This window comes from Bos taurus, chromosome 9 (assembly GCF_002263795.3).
Source record: "Bos taurus isolate L1 Dominette 01449 registration number 42190680 breed Hereford chromosome 9, ARS-UCD2.0, whole genome shotgun sequence".
NCBI lineage: Eukaryota > Metazoa > Chordata > Mammalia > Artiodactyla > Bovidae > Bos > Bos taurus.
In genome coordinates, this window is record NC_037336.1 from 101,145,170 (window position 1) to 101,161,916 (window position 16,747).

The 16,747-nt window shown below is 54.0% G+C and overlaps 1 protein-coding gene across 2 annotated transcripts; it reads right to left on the reverse strand.

Moving 5' to 3' along the window:
- Positions 1 to 5,311: 5,311 nt before the first annotated feature.
- TBXT (T-box transcription factor T) lies at positions 5,312 to 15,481 on the reverse strand. Of its 2 annotated transcripts, none has more exons than XM_059889714.1 (8): positions 15,095 to 15,481; positions 14,191 to 14,455; positions 13,080 to 13,214; positions 11,919 to 11,980; positions 11,741 to 11,802; positions 9,588 to 9,764; positions 8,438 to 8,567; positions 5,312 to 6,246 (listed from the first exon to the last, which is right to left on the reverse strand). In XM_059889714.1, the coding sequence occupies exons 1-8, from the start codon at positions 15,298 to 15,300 to the stop codon at positions 5,973 to 5,975; spliced, it is 1,311 nt and encodes a 436-aa protein (XP_059745697.1). In that variant the 5' UTR covers positions 15,301 to 15,481; the 3' UTR covers positions 5,312 to 5,972. The 2 variants fall into 2 exon arrangements, with proteins under 2 accessions (XP_059745697.1, NP_001179914.1); NM_001192985.1 differs by having other exon boundaries at positions 5,973 to 6,246; positions 9,588 to 9,761; positions 15,095 to 15,300.
- Between the last annotated feature and the right edge of the window lie 1,266 nt (positions 15,482 to 16,747).

The window sequence follows — 16,747 nt, forward strand, 5'->3', positions numbered from 1 at the left end:
TTGTTAGTAATAAATAAATCCTTAGATAGGCTTCCCAGGTGGCCCGGTGGTAAAGAGCCCACCCGCCTATCGCTGGGTTGGGAAGATTCGCTGAAGGAGGAAATGGCAATCCACTTCAGTATTCTTGCCTGGAGAATCCCATGGACAGAGGAGCCTGATGGGCTACAGTTCATGGGGTCGCAAAGAGTCAGGCATGACTGAGCAATTGCGCATGTACACACATTGATAGGCTTAATAGTAGACTGGATGTTGCAAAGGAAAGACACAGTGAATTGAAGACAGATCAATGAAAGAGTCCAAACTGAATAAAAAGGAAAAAAAAAACGTAGAGGAAAAATCAGCCAGGAGCCCACAAAATTTGTGGGACAAGATCAAAAAGTCAAACATCAAACACGCAAACGATTGGAGTCCTAGAGGAAGAGGAGAAATATAACGCCACAGAGAAAACCTGTCGACACACGATAGCTGAGAACACTCCCACGCTGGTGGAAACACTAACTCGCAGATACGAAATTCCCAGCCAACTCCAAGCGGGATTACTGCAAAAAATACATGAATAAATAAATTTAGGAACGTCACAGTAAAGCTGCTGAGAACGAAAGATAAACGACAGAGCTTAGAAGCAGCAGGAAGTAACGTGCGGTGATGAACACACAGCGCGGTGCGCGATGACGCTGTGAGCGGCGTCTGACTCTCACCAGAGACCACGGCGGCCAGACGACTAGGGAACGGCCGAAAAACACCCACAGGATATAAACAGGCCAGCAAACGAGAACGCTATTCCTGGTAAAGATAGTATTCCAAGTTGAAAGGGAAATAAAGATGGTCACTGACAAAACCTGAAACAGTTCATCTCCAGCAAACCTATCCTATGAGAAAGACTGATAGAAATTTCCCAGATGGAACTCCAAATCTGCAGATGATGCAGATTACCAGAAAGGGTGAATATCACATCATACACTGATCATTTTAACCAAAAATAATAACAATTTGGGGGCATAAACCTATAATAGACTTCCCAGGTGGCTCAGTGGTAAAGAATCCAGCTACCAATGCAGGAGACGTGGCTTTGATCCCTGGGTTGGGAAGATTCCCTGGGGAAGGAAATGGCAACCCACTCCAGTATTCCTGCCTGGGAAATCCCACGGACAGGAAAATCTAGTGGGCTACGGTCCATACGGTCACAACGAGTCGGACATGACTTAATGACTCAACAACAGCAGCAACATATATTTAAAGTGATCAAGAAGAGTAAAGTTGGAGAGCTTTCATTTCTTAAATTCCAGCATTATTATAAAGCAAGACTGAAATAAAGATAGGAAGACAGATCAGTGGAACAGAATAGTCAGGGATAGACCCACACTTGTACGGCCAGTAGTTTCAAACCAGTGTAGAAAGCACCCCTTCCTCAAGCCCCCTCCTCGCCCCAGCATCCAGCCAGCCGCGGGTCCCTGTGAGGCGGGGTTAAGCCGTGTCTCTGGTGGATACGGTCGTACTGTTATCAGATGCCTCGATATTCTAACAGTGACAGAACATTCAACAGAGCTCCTCCTGGAACCAGCGCGGGCGCTCCGTGCCTCCCTCAGCCTCCCACGCGACTGCCAGGGAAGCCGCCTGCCTTGTTCTGTCGGCCGAGCACACAGGTAGCAAGCGGGGGCTCTGCACGCAGATCCCCTGGCTGCGTCTCCCAACCCTCGGCCCACCGTCTATGTGACCTGGGACAAGGCGTTCCACGCCTCTGCTCTCCACCTGCTTTTCTATGAAATGAGGAGAGGTTTTGTAGGAGGTCAGAGACACACGCAATGTACTTAGAACAGCGGTGGTGGTGGTTTCATTGATAAGTCGTGTCCGACTCTTGGAGGAGGAAATGACAACCCACTGCAGTATTCTTGCTGGAGAATCCCATGGGCAGAGGAGTCTGCTGGGCTGCAATCCATGGGGTCGCAAAGAGTTGGACACGATTGAATGACTTCTCCAGAGGATCTTCCTGACCCAGGAATCAAACCCGGGTGCCCTGCATTGCAGGCAGAATCTTTTACCAAGTGAACTATGAGGGAAGCCTCTGAGAACAGTGGCGGGCACATACTAAGCACCCCAAAGTGTACAGTTATCGTCTCCGGAGAATTTAAAACTGGGAGTCAGGAGGCTTCCCTGGTGGTCCGGTAGTTACGACCTTCCCTTCCACTGCAGCAGGCACGGGCTTTCGATCCCTGTCTCGAGCTAAGTTCCGGCATGCTACAAGGCCAGCCAGAATAAAAAGTAATAACAGTAAACTCTTTTAGAGTTTATAAAACTGCGGGTCAGATGGGCGAGCTCCCCCCAGGCCTGCTGGAAGTAGGTGACGTGCGCTTGGGTGCGGGAAGCCAGCACCTCTACCATGCGGATTCTCAACGGGGTCTGTTGGGGAGGAGAACCTGGGGGCCTTTATGAGGCCTGAGGGTGAACAATTGTCTTTCCGTTTGATGTCCGGAGGTTTTTACACCTGAGTCAATGAAGAGCTGGGGGAGTCAGCAGTAAACCTTTCTTTCAAGCGGAGAAAGGGCAGCAGTGACGGGGGGGCTGGGAAGGCGGACGCCACTGCAAGGAAGCACGGGAGTGAGGGCCAGGGAGGGCCAGGGAGCAGGGGTCCACGCCAGCTCTCCCGGGGCAGGAGGCTGTGCCGTGAACACGGCCACGGACACGCCTCTGCAGTCCCTGTGCCTCGGGCTCCCTCGAGTCCCGGCCCTGCACCCACTCACCCCGGGACACCTCGTCTTCCCACGTGGAAGGGTCCCACTGCAGGTTTCGTTTTGCTTTACAGATATTAACGGTTTTCTCAGGGAGGAAATGACAACCCACTCCAGTACTCTTGCCTGGAAAATCCCATGGACGGAGGAGTCGGGTGGGCTACGGTCCATGGGGTTGCTGAGAGTCGGACACGACTGAGCGACTCCACTTTACTATTCACATTAATATCTTTGTGATCGCACTGCTTTCTCCCTCTTGGTTTTAGAGCCAAATTTTAAGAAGAGGAATGTTTGCTAACAGAGGTCCTCTGTCCATCAGAGGTGGACAGCAATTACAGGTTCCAGTGCAGGGCAGGAGGGAAGTGGGGCGAGCTGTCCTCTGCCTGTCTGTGACCGTCTTCAGCTGTCTCAGCCCAGCCGGGCTCAGAAGCAGCTCCCCTCCTGTGAAGAGCCAAGCCCTCTTCACAGGCTCTTACATCTCCTTTCCTGGGGGCCTCTTTCCTCCTGTGTGACACAGTCCCTTCTCTTGGTATACTGTTGACCAAATTTCCTGATGTCTTCTAGGTTAGGCGTCTTCTTCCTGATAGAGCCCACAGCATTTTTCAATTGGCCAGTGGGACAGACGGTGCTCCCGAAAAGTGTGTGTTCTGGGTAAAACAGATGCATTTTTACTTTATTTCTATGTTCTTTCGCTTTGGGGATCTTAGTTCCTGGACCAGGGATTGAACCCACGTCCCCTCTAGTGAAAGCACTTAACCACTGGACCAGGCAGGGAGATCCACAGATTCGTTTTGACAGCACCCAGGTCTTTTCTTTCTGCATCTGGACAGATAAGGAACTTCAACTTCTAGAAGCATAGCTAACTTTCCTGAGGTTCCCACAGCAAGGGATGAGGATGAACAGTCCTATCCAGGTTTTTTGTACCAAAATTGCCGGCTCCTCGCTCTTTTTGGCTGCCACTGCCCCGCTACATAGCCAAAAGGATGCTATTGGATTTATTAAAATATTAACTCCTTGAATTTGCTCTCTGGGTCACCTTCAGAAACTCCAACATGTCAAAGCCCAGAGTGGAGGCCCCATCTCCCCGCAGCCCCCAGCGGGGGCAGGGCTCTGTTCCTGGCGGTGCTCCCCAGCGACCCAGAGCATGAATCTCACTGGACACATGCTCCTCTTCACCGGCAGCTTGGTCATCACTCACTAACGCTCCTGAAGGCCTGGGAAGGGGCAGGTGCTGGGGACGGCCCCAGCCTGTGGACGGCAGTCAGGTGATGTGTTCTGGGAAACCCCATCACGACCCGTCCTGCCACCTCCTTCCCCGCCTCACTCTTCTGCAGACCTCACGTCTGGGGCCAGTTTACTTCCCAGTCCTACTTGGGCAGTGGCTTATTTTAAAATATTCTTCCAATACTTCTATATCTTCAGTGGTTTAGTCACTAAGTCATGTCCGACTCTTGTGGTGCCATTGACTATAGCCTGCCAGGCTCCTCTGTCCATGAGATTTTCCAGGCAGGAATACATGAGTAGGTTGCTATTTCCTTCTCCAGGGGATCTTCCCGACCCAAGAATTAACCCCGGGTCTCCTCCACTGCAGGCAAATTCTTTACCAGCTGAGCTACCAGGGAAGGCCCTTTATATCTTTATATAATATCAGGTCTTCTCATCTCGGGTATTTCTACAGGAGTTGCATTAAAACCTAGTAGGAATAAAACCAGCTTCCCTGGTGGCTCAGCTGGTAAAGAATCTGCCTGCAATGCAGGAGACCTGGGTTCAAACCCCGGGTGGGAAAGATCCCCTGAAGAAGGGGATGGCAACCCACTCCAGTATTCGTGCCTGGAGAATCCCATGAACAGAGAAGACTGGCGGGCTACTGTCCATGGGGTCACAGAGACTCAGACACAACCGAGCAACTAACACACACACACAGGAATAAAACCAAGAAAAACTTTCAAGTGGCAAATAGTTTACAAGAAGCATGGCCCGATGGAAAGCAGGCACAGACACACCAAAGGTGCAGGCCTTTACACTTCAGTTCTAGGTTCACACTCAAAGGTACAGGAGGTTCAGAGCATCGAGCTTGAACAGCTAGGATTAAAGTAAGGGTTCTGCCACTAGGTGGAGAAATTGCCCCAATCTAGCACAGGTGTGGCTCTGACTCACTCCTGGGAAACCTTACTAGCAGGGAAGATGTTAACAGATGCCTTACTGTTCAAATGACTGTGGTGGCTACACCTGGCACCTACAAACTCTAACCCTTTGCCAGTTCACTCTATGTATCTTTGCTTGAATGGAGTAAACATTCCGTTTAATCTTCATGGCATCATTATGGTCTACATCCCGTCACTATCCACATTCACCCCTCAGTGCTGGCTCTCTTGAAAATCATTTAACATCATTTGCATTTTTGTGGCAACGTAGTCTATCTATTGAGTAAATAAATATATGAACATTTCACTTCTAGTCCTGCCACTGATTGGATAAAATGTTAAAGTCCATCACAGACTGAAAAGCTCCTCCAGGATAGTCATAAGCACAAGCAAAGTCTCATTCCGAAAGAAGGGTTTTAAATAATAACTAGACCAACCGAATTTTGCACATTGCCTTTATTTTGCAGAAAATACTTTCTGCTGATTGTCTTTGGCTAGTTTGTCAAAAGAAAAACATAAACATTTGTAGGTTTAACAGTACAAGAGATCAGCTACCTATGCTCAAAAGCAAACATTCTAGCAGGCAGAGCTGGACACTGTTGTTTCAACGACCATCTGCTGTCCCCCAAGAGTGGCTCAATTCTGTCTCAGCTGGGCTGCGGCTAGTACCCCAGCTACAGGGGTCCCAAAGGGACCTGGAAGCTTCTGGAAAGCAACAGGGAGGAGAACTGGAAGCGTGCTTTTTATCTCCCCAGATTATGACCGGAGAAGTTACAAAGCCTGATGCGCCAGAGGCATCTCCGGGCTGTATGTAAGAGAAACGCAGCTTCTGGATGCTGGCCGGTCACTGTTACTGAGGGTCCTGGCGAGGGAGGCCCCCGCCTTGCTTCCACACCTGCAGCACAGAAAGGACCCAGGACGCATCGCCACCACGGAGGAGGAGCACAGCGCTGGCGGTGGGACCCCTGATACATAACAGAACATGAACCTTCTTCCTCTTTTCTTGGAAGGGCAGTTAGCAGGCCTGACCCCCTTCCCGCGCCCCACGAGACTGCCGCTCAAACACTGCAGTCCCGGCCTCCTTTCAGGCACAGGCTCCGGCTCACATGGACGGGGGCGACACGGCCGTCCACGAGGCCAGGAGGCGGGCCTGGGCCGAGGCGTCGTACTGGCTGTCGGCAACGTCTGTGGCCGTGGCGGCCCCCTCGTACAGTGGGGACCCCGACGAGGAGGATGCCGAGACCGGGTGGGCGAGGGGGGCAGAGTGGGCGGAGGAGCCTCGAAAGAACTGGGCTCCCAGCCCGCTGGGCACGCCCGCCGCCTGGGCGCCCGGGGCAACGGCGGCGCTGCTCACGGACCACAGGCTGGGGTACTGGCTGAAACGGAAAAGTGGGGAGACAGACGGGTCAGAGACCTGGGCAGGCGCTCCAGGAGGGGACAAGAGACCCCCGCCAACCCCACCCCAGACGGCCGGGGCATAAACGGCTCATTTCCTCTGTGTGATTAAATCACACTCGGACACGGATAGAGGTCACGTCTCATCTGCCCACAAGAAGCAAAATCATTAGGAGCCGCCTAAAAACGCCTCGACATGCACTGTTAGCTTCCGCTCCAAAGACCCCAGCTTTGTGCTCAAGCTGAGAACCCAAGTTCTCAGATGCACCGAGTCCGATGTTTCAGAGGATGTGCGTACACATCCGTGTTCACTAGTAATTCCTGGGCCTCCCTGGTGGTCCTGGTTAAGAATCCACGTGCCAGGGCAGGGGACACGGGTTTAATCTCTGGTCTGGGAAGATCCCACATGCCCCAGAGCGATCAGCCCACGAGCCACAACTACTGAGCCTGTGCTCTGGAGAGCCCGTGAGCCGCAGCTCCTGAAGCCCACACACCCTGGAGTCCGTGCTCGGCCACAAAAGCAGGCATCGCAACGAGAAGCCCCGACTCGCCACAACTAGACCAAGTCCGCGTAGCGGTGAAGGCCTGCCACAGCCAAAGAGTTAGTAAATAAACAAATCTTTAAAAAAAAAAAAAAGCTAGTCATTCCTAGGAGGGAGACACATGTGGATGGTGGAGGGCGTCCTCTGGTGACGCCCTGTGGGCACCACGTGTCAGCACATGTCAGCGTGGCCCCTGGAGAAGGAAGAGCCCCAGGACTCAGACCTGGAAGTAAACCCCCGATAACCCACTTTGACAGGTGAGCCTTGCTCCGAGCCCACCTTCAAGGCTCTGCTTCCCCGTCCCTGAAGGAAGGAACTGGAAACGGACATTAGCCCTCCCCTGTGTGAGAACACAGGCCCGACCAACACTACACCAGGCTGACGTTTTGCTTCTGAAAATGTCCCTCTCTTCTAGCAGAATCAATCCTTCCGTAAATGAACGATGAGGGCTTAGGCTGTGGCGGGCTATGCGGCTGACCAGGCCACGTCCTACACTTCAGATGCCCTTGGACTTGCAAACAGGCGTGATGAAGGGAGGCAGGGGACTCTCCCCATTTTACAGATGAAAGGCAGCAAGGCTCCGAGATGCACTCGAGTCCTCAGGGGGACCCCGTTGTAACCTGCAGGTCATCCGACTCACCGCAGTCTTCTAGGTGACCTCGGAGCCCTGGAAAGGCTTCCTGGTTATGTATTGCTTGCTCTATTTTTAAGAGTAGACATTGGATTCCTACTTTAAAGGAACTGCTTCCTAAACATAAAGAATTAAGGTCTTAGGCAAATTCTGATATTCTGTACAGTCCATGGGGTTCCAAAGAGTCGGACGCAACTGAGCACCTGAGCTAGCATCCACACAGAACCTGCACTGCTTTTGAAGTCAAGGTGCCTTGTCCGTAGACTCACTCTGCTGTGAGCCAACCTGTTCAATCATTTAATACCGGTGACTCATCTCCTCCTCAGAAAACGTGGAAAGGGCTCTCACTTTGCCATTTTAGTTTTTATTATAAAAATCCTATGAAGAAATATAATACATTGACCGACCAGCTTGATTTTTTGAAGCCAACCTCCCTCTATACAATTTTCAATTTAATAATAAAATAGTCATCATTCTTTTCAAGTTACCTGTATGTGAAGAAACACCCTGATTCTATATCCACAGAAATCCAACAAATGTATTTCCTTAATTTGATAGTGCCTGTCAAAAGAGGTCCTGGAAACTTGTCTTCAAGATTCACCTACTGACCCCACAATCCTGTACACCTACAAGCCTGGGAAGATGGGCTGAGGCTGGGGTTGTTTGGTGCCCTTTTCCTGAAGAAGCGATGCTCAGGAGGCTTGTCCATCGCATGGACCAGTAAACAGCAGAGCCAGGAGAGGGTCCCTGCTCCCTACCATGAGATTCCAGCTCCATCCACCCTGAAAGCACCACTGAACTCCCAGAGGACAGGTGAAGCAGGAACTCACAGCAGTCATGTAACCCGGAGCCCCGGACATAGCTGGCTAGTAGTCAAGTTACCAATAAAAACCTGTCACCCATAAGTGAAGAGCAGGATACAGGCTAATGGATGGGATGGGATGACATCACAGGCACTCACGTTCCCACACTTTGCCTCACTCCCCAGACATGCGTTACCTGGAGCCTGCAGGAGGACCAGCGTTCGGACCCATGGGCAGCATGCTGGTGTGGGCAGACATTCCAAGGCTGGACCAGTTGTCATGGGGCTGGAGCATGGACAGACACGCAGATGAACTGTCGGAATAGGCTACAGATGTAAGAAAGTGTCATTACTCATGGGGGCTTCCAAAAGGGAAAAAACACACTGAAACGCTACCAACAGCTGGAGCTACATCACCACCTGCTTAATCGGTCATCAGAGGCCAATACTCATTGTCAGTGTACATATTGGAATATATTCCAGCACCCAGGCTTTTTCTTTATCATTAGATCAATAGCTATCCTGTACAAAATGGACTCCTACAGTCACATGATTAAGAATTAATTATACTGAAAAATCAATGTAATTTTTACCTGTCTTTTCTGCAAAGGATTATTGCTTAAGAATTAAAAGGGCTTTGAAAACCATTTACTCAAGGCAAAATTTAAAATATGATCTAGGCTCTAGCTGGACTCCTATTTCCTTCCCAAATAAGCTTCTTCCATTTCAAATCAGCTTTAATTGCTTAATTGTTTTATGGCGTTCATTTGCTTTTTCCCTCCTTTCAGAGCCAGACAAAATGAAGTCTGGGGCATCCGTGGTATTAGAGGGAATTAGGTCCAGGGGTCTTCGTGGTCTGGCCCGGTGTTCATACCACTCAAGCCTGCACCTAGGGGCAGGGATAAGCCTGTATCCCCTAGGCGCATGTTAGACCACCAAGTGCTGGACCACCGGAGCTTCTGACTCTGTGGGTCGGGGGGGTTTTCAGATGATGCTGGAGCCACTGACCCTGGCCTCATACTTGGAGAAACACTCTTGCGTCTCGTCAAGCTAGTAATCCTCGTGCCTGGCTGGCCCGGCATCATCACCTTACAAGGTTCTCAAAATATGCAAGCCTGGGCCCAGGGTCCCAAAGAAAAGAGGCTCAAGCGGTAGCAGTCACATTCAGCCCCGAAGCCCCTGGCCTGGAGGTCTCTGTGGTCGAGCCAGCAGCGACATGGACACAAAAGGTCCCTCTCGAGCCAGTCAAGAGCCTGCTCCCTGGACGCTCACCGACTGCCTCTCCCTTCCCGGAAGTCTTCCCAGCATCCCAACCCCGGCCGCCTTCCGCTTCCGCTCGGGACTTACTTGGAGAACTGTTGCGATGCGCGTACGGGGTGGGGTAGGGGGCTGGCCGGTGGCTCCTCAGGGCCGGGTACCTTTCGCAGCCGTGTGTGGAGGGGAGCGAGAGGGGGCCTCCGAACTGGGGGTGGGGGGTGGCGGGTGGACACAGGGTGCTGGTTCCGGGGATCAGCCAGCCCCCTGCTGTGAGAGAAGCACGCTGCGGACCCCGCTCGGCCTCCCTTCCGTCATCGAACAGGCAAGACGGGGCTTCCCTGCGGTCCAGGGCTCAGGACTCCGAGCTCTCACTGCGGAGGGCCCCGGTTCAGGCCCCGGTCGGGAAACTAAAAATCCCACGAGCCACGTGGCCGGAAACGAAGCTAAAGGACAGCGGGGCAGAGGCCAGGGAGCGACGGGTCTCCTCCTCAGGGTCCGTGGACACCGAGGGCCTGACCAGGCTTCAGGGGTCGTGGGCATCACCCGTGCGGCCAGAGAAGGGCCAAGGTGTCCAGACGCACAGGGCACCCAAGAACCTGAGAGACTGACCCCAACCTCTGCCAGCCGTGCGGCTTCCTCAAAAAATCCCCCCTGCCAGGATCCTCCCAGAATATCCCCCGCGACGTGCTGACCCTCCAGGCAGGTCAGTTTTCAAGGCCAAACTACTGAGCGTGAATAAATGTTAAAACAGACAAAATTCAGACTCAGGACGCACAGGGAGAGCCCTGCCCCCAGCTTCTCCCCGCTTCCCTCCCCGCTGCAGACCACACCGTCACGCGGAGGAGTCTCGTCCTGCCTGGACGGGCACCCGTGTTCTCGCTTTTCTTCTGCGTTCGGCTCACCCTTTCCCACCTTACAGGTCAATCAGAGAATCATTCCAACACTGCCCTGCCCTCCTTTACAGCTCCCGTTTCTTCTCCATTCCCTTTATTTTCCTCTTTTTTAAAAAAAATTTCAGAAAAGCAACCACGAGGAGGACAACTACTCGGGCTCCAAGTCCCAAACTCTAACTGCAGACAGCATTCCAACGAGAGGAGGGTCCAGACCTGTCCACAAAGCTCCGGCCCACGGCTGGCCAGAGCAGTTGTTCATATTCTGCTCTGTGAGGTGGCAGTCGTGAGCCACTTAGGAGAGCTGTTTGTTAAAGTAGTCCATGAAGGATAAAGAAGGAGGGAGGGAGGGAGAAAGACTGAGAAAGAAAGGGAAAACAGTTCTTTGAGGAAGCCGGCGCTCTGGTTCCTCCCGAACTTAGAAGTGAGCAGCCAGCAGTAACTTTTCTCTCCCAACAGTTGCCAGTTTCTCATCTCTGAGTCCTTACCCGGCCTGGATGGGTAAAGAAAGCCTTTTCCCCGATAGACTCTGCTACAGACCTGCATCACTCCACTGATTACCTCACTAACTCCTGAAGGAGGCCAGACTGAAAGCAGACTTGCCCATCCTGCGAGCTGCTGTCTCCAGCATGACCCAGTGGGCCATTCCCAGCCCCGAAGCAAGCTGGAGGAGAGCTACACATGATCAGAAGCACCGTCCCAAAGACGGTCCTTCCGTTCTCAGCCATTAACAAAAAGACAGACCATCTCAGAGTGGATGAGAGCCAAGTTCTTCTCCTGCCCAACACAGCAGAGTCTGAACACCGATCAGGGTCTCAGCAGTCCATCCTAGCCGTGGCTGGAGCCGCCTCGTGTGTGCTCAGCCCTCGGTCATGTCCATGGACTCTGATTCCATGGACTTGTAGCCCTCCAGGCTTCTCTGTCCATGGGATTCCCCAAGCAAGAATACTGGAGTGGGTTGCCATTTCCTCCTCCAGGGGATCTTCCCGACCCAGGGATCGAAGCTGGGTCTCCTTTGTCTCCTGCACTGGCAGGCGGATTCTTTACCATCATGCCACCTAGGAAGCCTCTGGAGGGGCCTCAAAGCAAAAGAACCCAGGCTCCTCTGTCAGGAATCCCGTGAGCTGGTCGGGGGGCGCCCTCCAAAAGGCCCGATGGAGCAGAGGCTGATGACCAGCAGTTCGATAACCAGTAGGAACAGCATCAACACGCAGGGCCACTGCCTTGCACAGCCAAGAGCGGTGTGCTCCCAGGGGCACCCAGAAGCTCTGTCTTCTCCATCCCCAGCCCCCTGCCCCAGACAGGCTCGTCCCTGAGACAAGGTGCCCCTGGGCAGAGCGCAACAAACCGTACATTGGTTGTACCCAGACTGCTGGCCGTCTCCTGCTTCTTCCAGCATATCTTTGTGATCGCTTCTGTCAAGAAAGTGTATTGAATGGTCAAGGAGAACATTCAGGAAACAGTATCTGCAGCAGTAGCGCATCATTCTGCACACTTCTTCCCCCAAGGGGTATCGTTAGCATTCTCTCACCTTTCCTTTGCATCGAGGAAAGCTTTTGCAAATGGGTTGTATTTAATTTTAAGAGCTGTGATCTGAAAAACAAGAAATTGCATCTACTAGTATCTGCTCGTTAGTCAGAGGATTTAATTAGGCACCAAGAAATCAGGCACCACCAGTACCCCCTTTAAATATTCAAATATATTCAGACTTCTTTCCAGGTATATTTTCCTATTTGAATCTGAAGTAGACAAGTAATTATAATATTTCATAAAGAACAGCACATTTATGTAAAGCTTTTAAATGCTGATTTCCTAAGTGGAATTCACAATAATAAATTTAACCTACTGCTGACAAGGGCTTCCCTTGTGGCTCAGCTAGTAAAGAATCTGCCCACTATGTGGGAGACCTGGGTTCAATCCCTGGGTTGGGAAGATCCCCTGGAGAAGGGAAAGGCCACCCCCTCCAGTATTCGGGCCTGGACTGTGTAGTCCATGGGTCCCAAAGAGTCGGACACGACTGAGTGACTTTCATTTCACTTCTTCACTGCTGACAATATTCCGTGTGCATGTCTAACAAAATATTCTGTGTGCATGTCTAACAAAGTATCTAAAAAAATATCCCGTCTAACAAACATGGCTCAAAACATAACCCAGGTCCGCTTAGGGAGAGTGACTTCTAGTCTGGCTGGCGGGCAACACTCTCAGCCTGACCAGCTAATCACCTACTGTCTGTCCTTTGTCTGTGTCAGGCGTAGACACAGATCCACAGGCTCTAAACTGCATGCTGTGTCTACTTGACTCTTCACACAGCACAGACTTGGAGGGGTGCCCCCTGACCCTTTCAGGAAGGTTTTCAGAGTAAGGAGACACCCCCCGCCCTCTCTCTCAAGTCTTGTTCTCAAGAAATCTTACAGTCCTGAACCTGAATGTTTGATTCATCTTTTCATTTTGAGCATTTAGTGGATGCTTCTAGATTTAGACCCTTCTAGGGAAAAGTAAAGGAGCAAGTGCCTGAATGAGTACTTATTTTAAAACTTTCCTCCTTCTGTCCCACTTGGTATTTACCGTTATGGGAAATTATTTGAAAAGGCATTAAATATCGGTCTAAACCTTAGACTCTAAAGGACACTAATCTCTCTCACACACACACACACACACACACACACGAGCCCCCTGACTGCCCGTGCCTCACCTCCTCATTTTGGTAAGCGGTCACCGCGATGAACTGGGTCTCCGGGAAGCAGTGGCTGGTGATCATACGCTGTGGACCCCCAACTCTCACGATGTGGATTCGAGGCTCATACTTATGTAAGGAGTTCAACATGATCTGAGAGAGACACAAACACAGGAACTGAGATCCTCAAAGTCCCACCGTTAAAGACAACAAAACTTCCATTTGTCCTGATGTAAACGCAGAAACTGCAGCTCACAGGAAAATGTCTTCACTGCTGACGCTGGGGGCTTCCCTGGTGATTCGGGGCATAAAGAATCACCTGCAATGCAGGAGATGCAGGAGACACAGGAGACGAGGGATACCTGGATTGGGAAGACCCTCTGGAGGAGGAAATGGCAACCTGCTCCTGTATCCTTGCCTGGAAAATCCCATGGACAGAGGAGCCTGGCAGGCTACAGTCCCTGGGGTCACAAAGAGTCGGACAAGACGGAGCGACTGAGCAAGTTGAAGGTGGTAGGTGGCCCGTCAGGCGCTGCTCCCACGACTAGGTCGGAAAGGGGATGAGAGGCGCTGCACAGGATCAGAGGCAACGCCTGCCCTTCCGGACATGCTCGACCTGGTGGAACAAAGTTCTACGGCTTCCAGGGCAGCTGTAGACAGCTTGGAACGCCTGAGCACCAGCGCCGCTTTCGGGAACACTCCCCAAGGAAAGACTATCTGTAGAAAAGGACAGCTTTGCAAGTCTGTTCAGACTCCGAGCAGTCAGTCCAGGCACATTCAGCTCTGAAGTGAGCACTTACCCTCGACATGCATATTTTCTCTACCCCAGGGAAGCTGAAGGCTAGGCCGCAGAAGTGCCCTCTTAGCTTGAGAACTGCCTGCCTGTTCAAAGGTGAGGCTTCGCGCCCTCTCCCCGAGCTCGCTCTCCAGGCCCGGGTGTTACTGTCGTCAGCTTACTATAAACAACACTGAGGGCTTAATTGAGGAAGGCAGACCTCACCTCCAGGCCAGAGCGCCCTTCCACTTTCTGCCACGAGAAGGTGCAGAGTCGCAGGCCCCTCCTAGAGTCGACCCCCGCCCCCCACCCCTCACACCTACCTGGCCCCTGCCCCCCACCCCTCACACCTACCTGGCCCCCTCCATTGAGCTTGTTGGTGAGCTTGACTTTGCTGAAGGAGACGGGGGCCTTCATCCAGTGCGCCCCGAAGTTGGGCGAGTCGGGGTGGATGTAGACGCAGCTGGGCGCCTGCGGCTCCGGCTTGCCCCCCGGCACCCACTCCCCATTCACGTACTTCCAGCGGTGGTTGTCAGCCGCCACGAAGTCCAGCAGGAAGGAGTACATGGCGTTGGGGTCTAGGCCAGACACGTTCACCTTCAGCACCGGGAACATCCTCCTGAAAAGGAAGGAGGACCCCGGATGGGATCGTGAGGCCGAAGGCAGGGGCGTCTGTCATTTGGGGCACAAAGCTCCCCCTGGGAACTTAAAAGGGGCCACGCACGGTGCTCCTTGCCAGGACTCACCTAGATCCGCATGCGCCCACCCCACCATCCCTCATCCCTCGGCCTCTGGAGGCAGGTGGGACAGGACCTGGTAGAGGCTGCAGCACACGGGTCAGTCCGGGGGCAAGAGTAGGCGAGGCATAGGTCCCCCGAGTTCCGGGGGAGTCCCTCTCCCTAGGGTTGTGTTGGTTTCTCAGTCCTGTCCGACTCTTTGCGATCGCATGGACTGTAGCCCACCAGGCTCCCGTGTCCACGGGATTCTCCAGGCAAGGATACTGGAGCCTGTTGCCATTTCCTTCTCCAGGGGGTCTTCCCGACTCAGAAACCAGAACTGGGGTCTCCCGTATAGCAGACAGCTTCTTTACTATCTGAGCCCGCAGGGACGCCACCCCGTCCTCCCCAGGAAAGTGACAATTCTGCGAAGAAGGCCTAGAGGCAGAGGGAGAGGCCACACGAGTCTATTCCCAGCCCAAGCGGAAATGAGCGGAAAGATTAGGCGAGGGTGTTGCCGGGCAGGGATCCGGCGCGCCCACCTGCCGTTCTTGGTGACGATCATCTCGTTGGTGAGCTCCTTGAAGCGCAGCCACAACTCGCTCTCCTCCAGGCCCACGCGCAGCTCGCGCTCCGTGGGGTCGCCCTTCTCGCTGCCCGCCTGCAGCTCGCTCTCCACGGCGCTCAGCAGATGGTCCACCCGGTACTGCAGGCTCTTCCCCGGGCTGTCGGTGCCCGGGGAGGTCATCCTCCTGCCGGCCCGCGCCCCGACGCCCCCCCAAATCCCGACTGGCTACGCAAGCGCCACCTTCGCCGCCGCAGACGGCCGCTCTTCCAAGAAGACCCAAGAAGTGCCCAGACCCGCGACGGCACAGACCCAGCGCCGACCTCCGTGGAAGGCGACGATCTGGAGAGGAGGGGGCGGGGGAGAGGGGTGGGGGGGAGGTTATTCCACTTGAACTCCCGCAAGGAGGGACGAGAGTAGGTCTCCTAGGAAGGAAAATCGCCCCTCGGCATAAATAGAGCCTGCAGCCTGGCGCAGGGGGGCGCGGCGGATTGGGCCGCGAGCCCTTTGAAGCGCCGGGGCCGCAGCCCATTGGCCGCGCGCGGCCATATCAGACCCCGCCGGGCGGGCCGCGGAGGCGGGGGGTCATCAATGGGCTCCCGCGCCAGCTTTTTGTAAATCCGGAGCCGGACCCTGCGAGCCCCGGCCCAGCCCCTACACCTCCGCCCTCCCCCAAATGTTTGCACCTCCATCAAAGCGTCTGGGCGGGCCCCGAAGGCCGGGAGGAGGTGGGGGACGGGGTGGGCGCGGACTGGCCGGCCCGCGAGCTCGCCCCGGCGCGCACCTTGCCCAGGGGCAGCTCGGCGGCCCGCGAGGCTCCCCCACTCTCTCTCGCGCGCGCGGTCCCCTCCTCTCTCTCCCAGGGCGTCCCGGACCCCACAGGTATGCCATTCCCACAGCGGCTCTCACGCGCGCCCGAGCCCGCGACCACCGCGCGCAGCCCGGCCTAAGTGCGTGCCCAGGGCCTGGCCCGAGTCGGGCTTTTCCGAAGGCTCAGCTGCCACCGAGCCCGGTCCCGGCCTGACACGTTCCTCGGCGCTTCAGGTGACCCTACCAACACCCTCGACCACGGACCAGCCCACCGGGCTCCCCCTGTTCTCCGCAGCCCTCACGGGTCTGGAAAGAGACATCGCACGCTCCGAGTCTCTGCCCACAGTCCACTTCGCGCCCGGAGAGGGAAATAGACTGAAATCAATAAAACGCACCTCCCCCGCCCTCCGCCTTCTGGATATTTTCTCGCTTCCCTGCATAAAAGCAGGACTTTGATGGCGAGGTCTGTGCGTGCACTGGGTGTAACCCAGGAGTCTGTTCGACTTCTATGGGTTTTGGTCTTCGCTTTCGCGGAAGGTGGGAGCAGAAGAGGACGGGCCTCGGTTTCCCCGCGAGCGGGCTTCGGGAGCGTCTCCTCGCGCGGCCGCGACGGAGCGCCTGGCGGGGTGGCAGGGCCCGGGTGGTTTATTACCTTCCGCGAGGACCGGGAGGAGAGCGCAGGAAAGGTGACAATGGGCAGGAAATAGTTCAATGGGGCCTCTTCAGACAATAACATTCCTCCTAAAGCGGGAGCCCAGTAAAGAAGGAAGAAGGCGCTCCTCGTGGGGACGCGGACTGCGCGCCTCAGACTCGCTAGCCC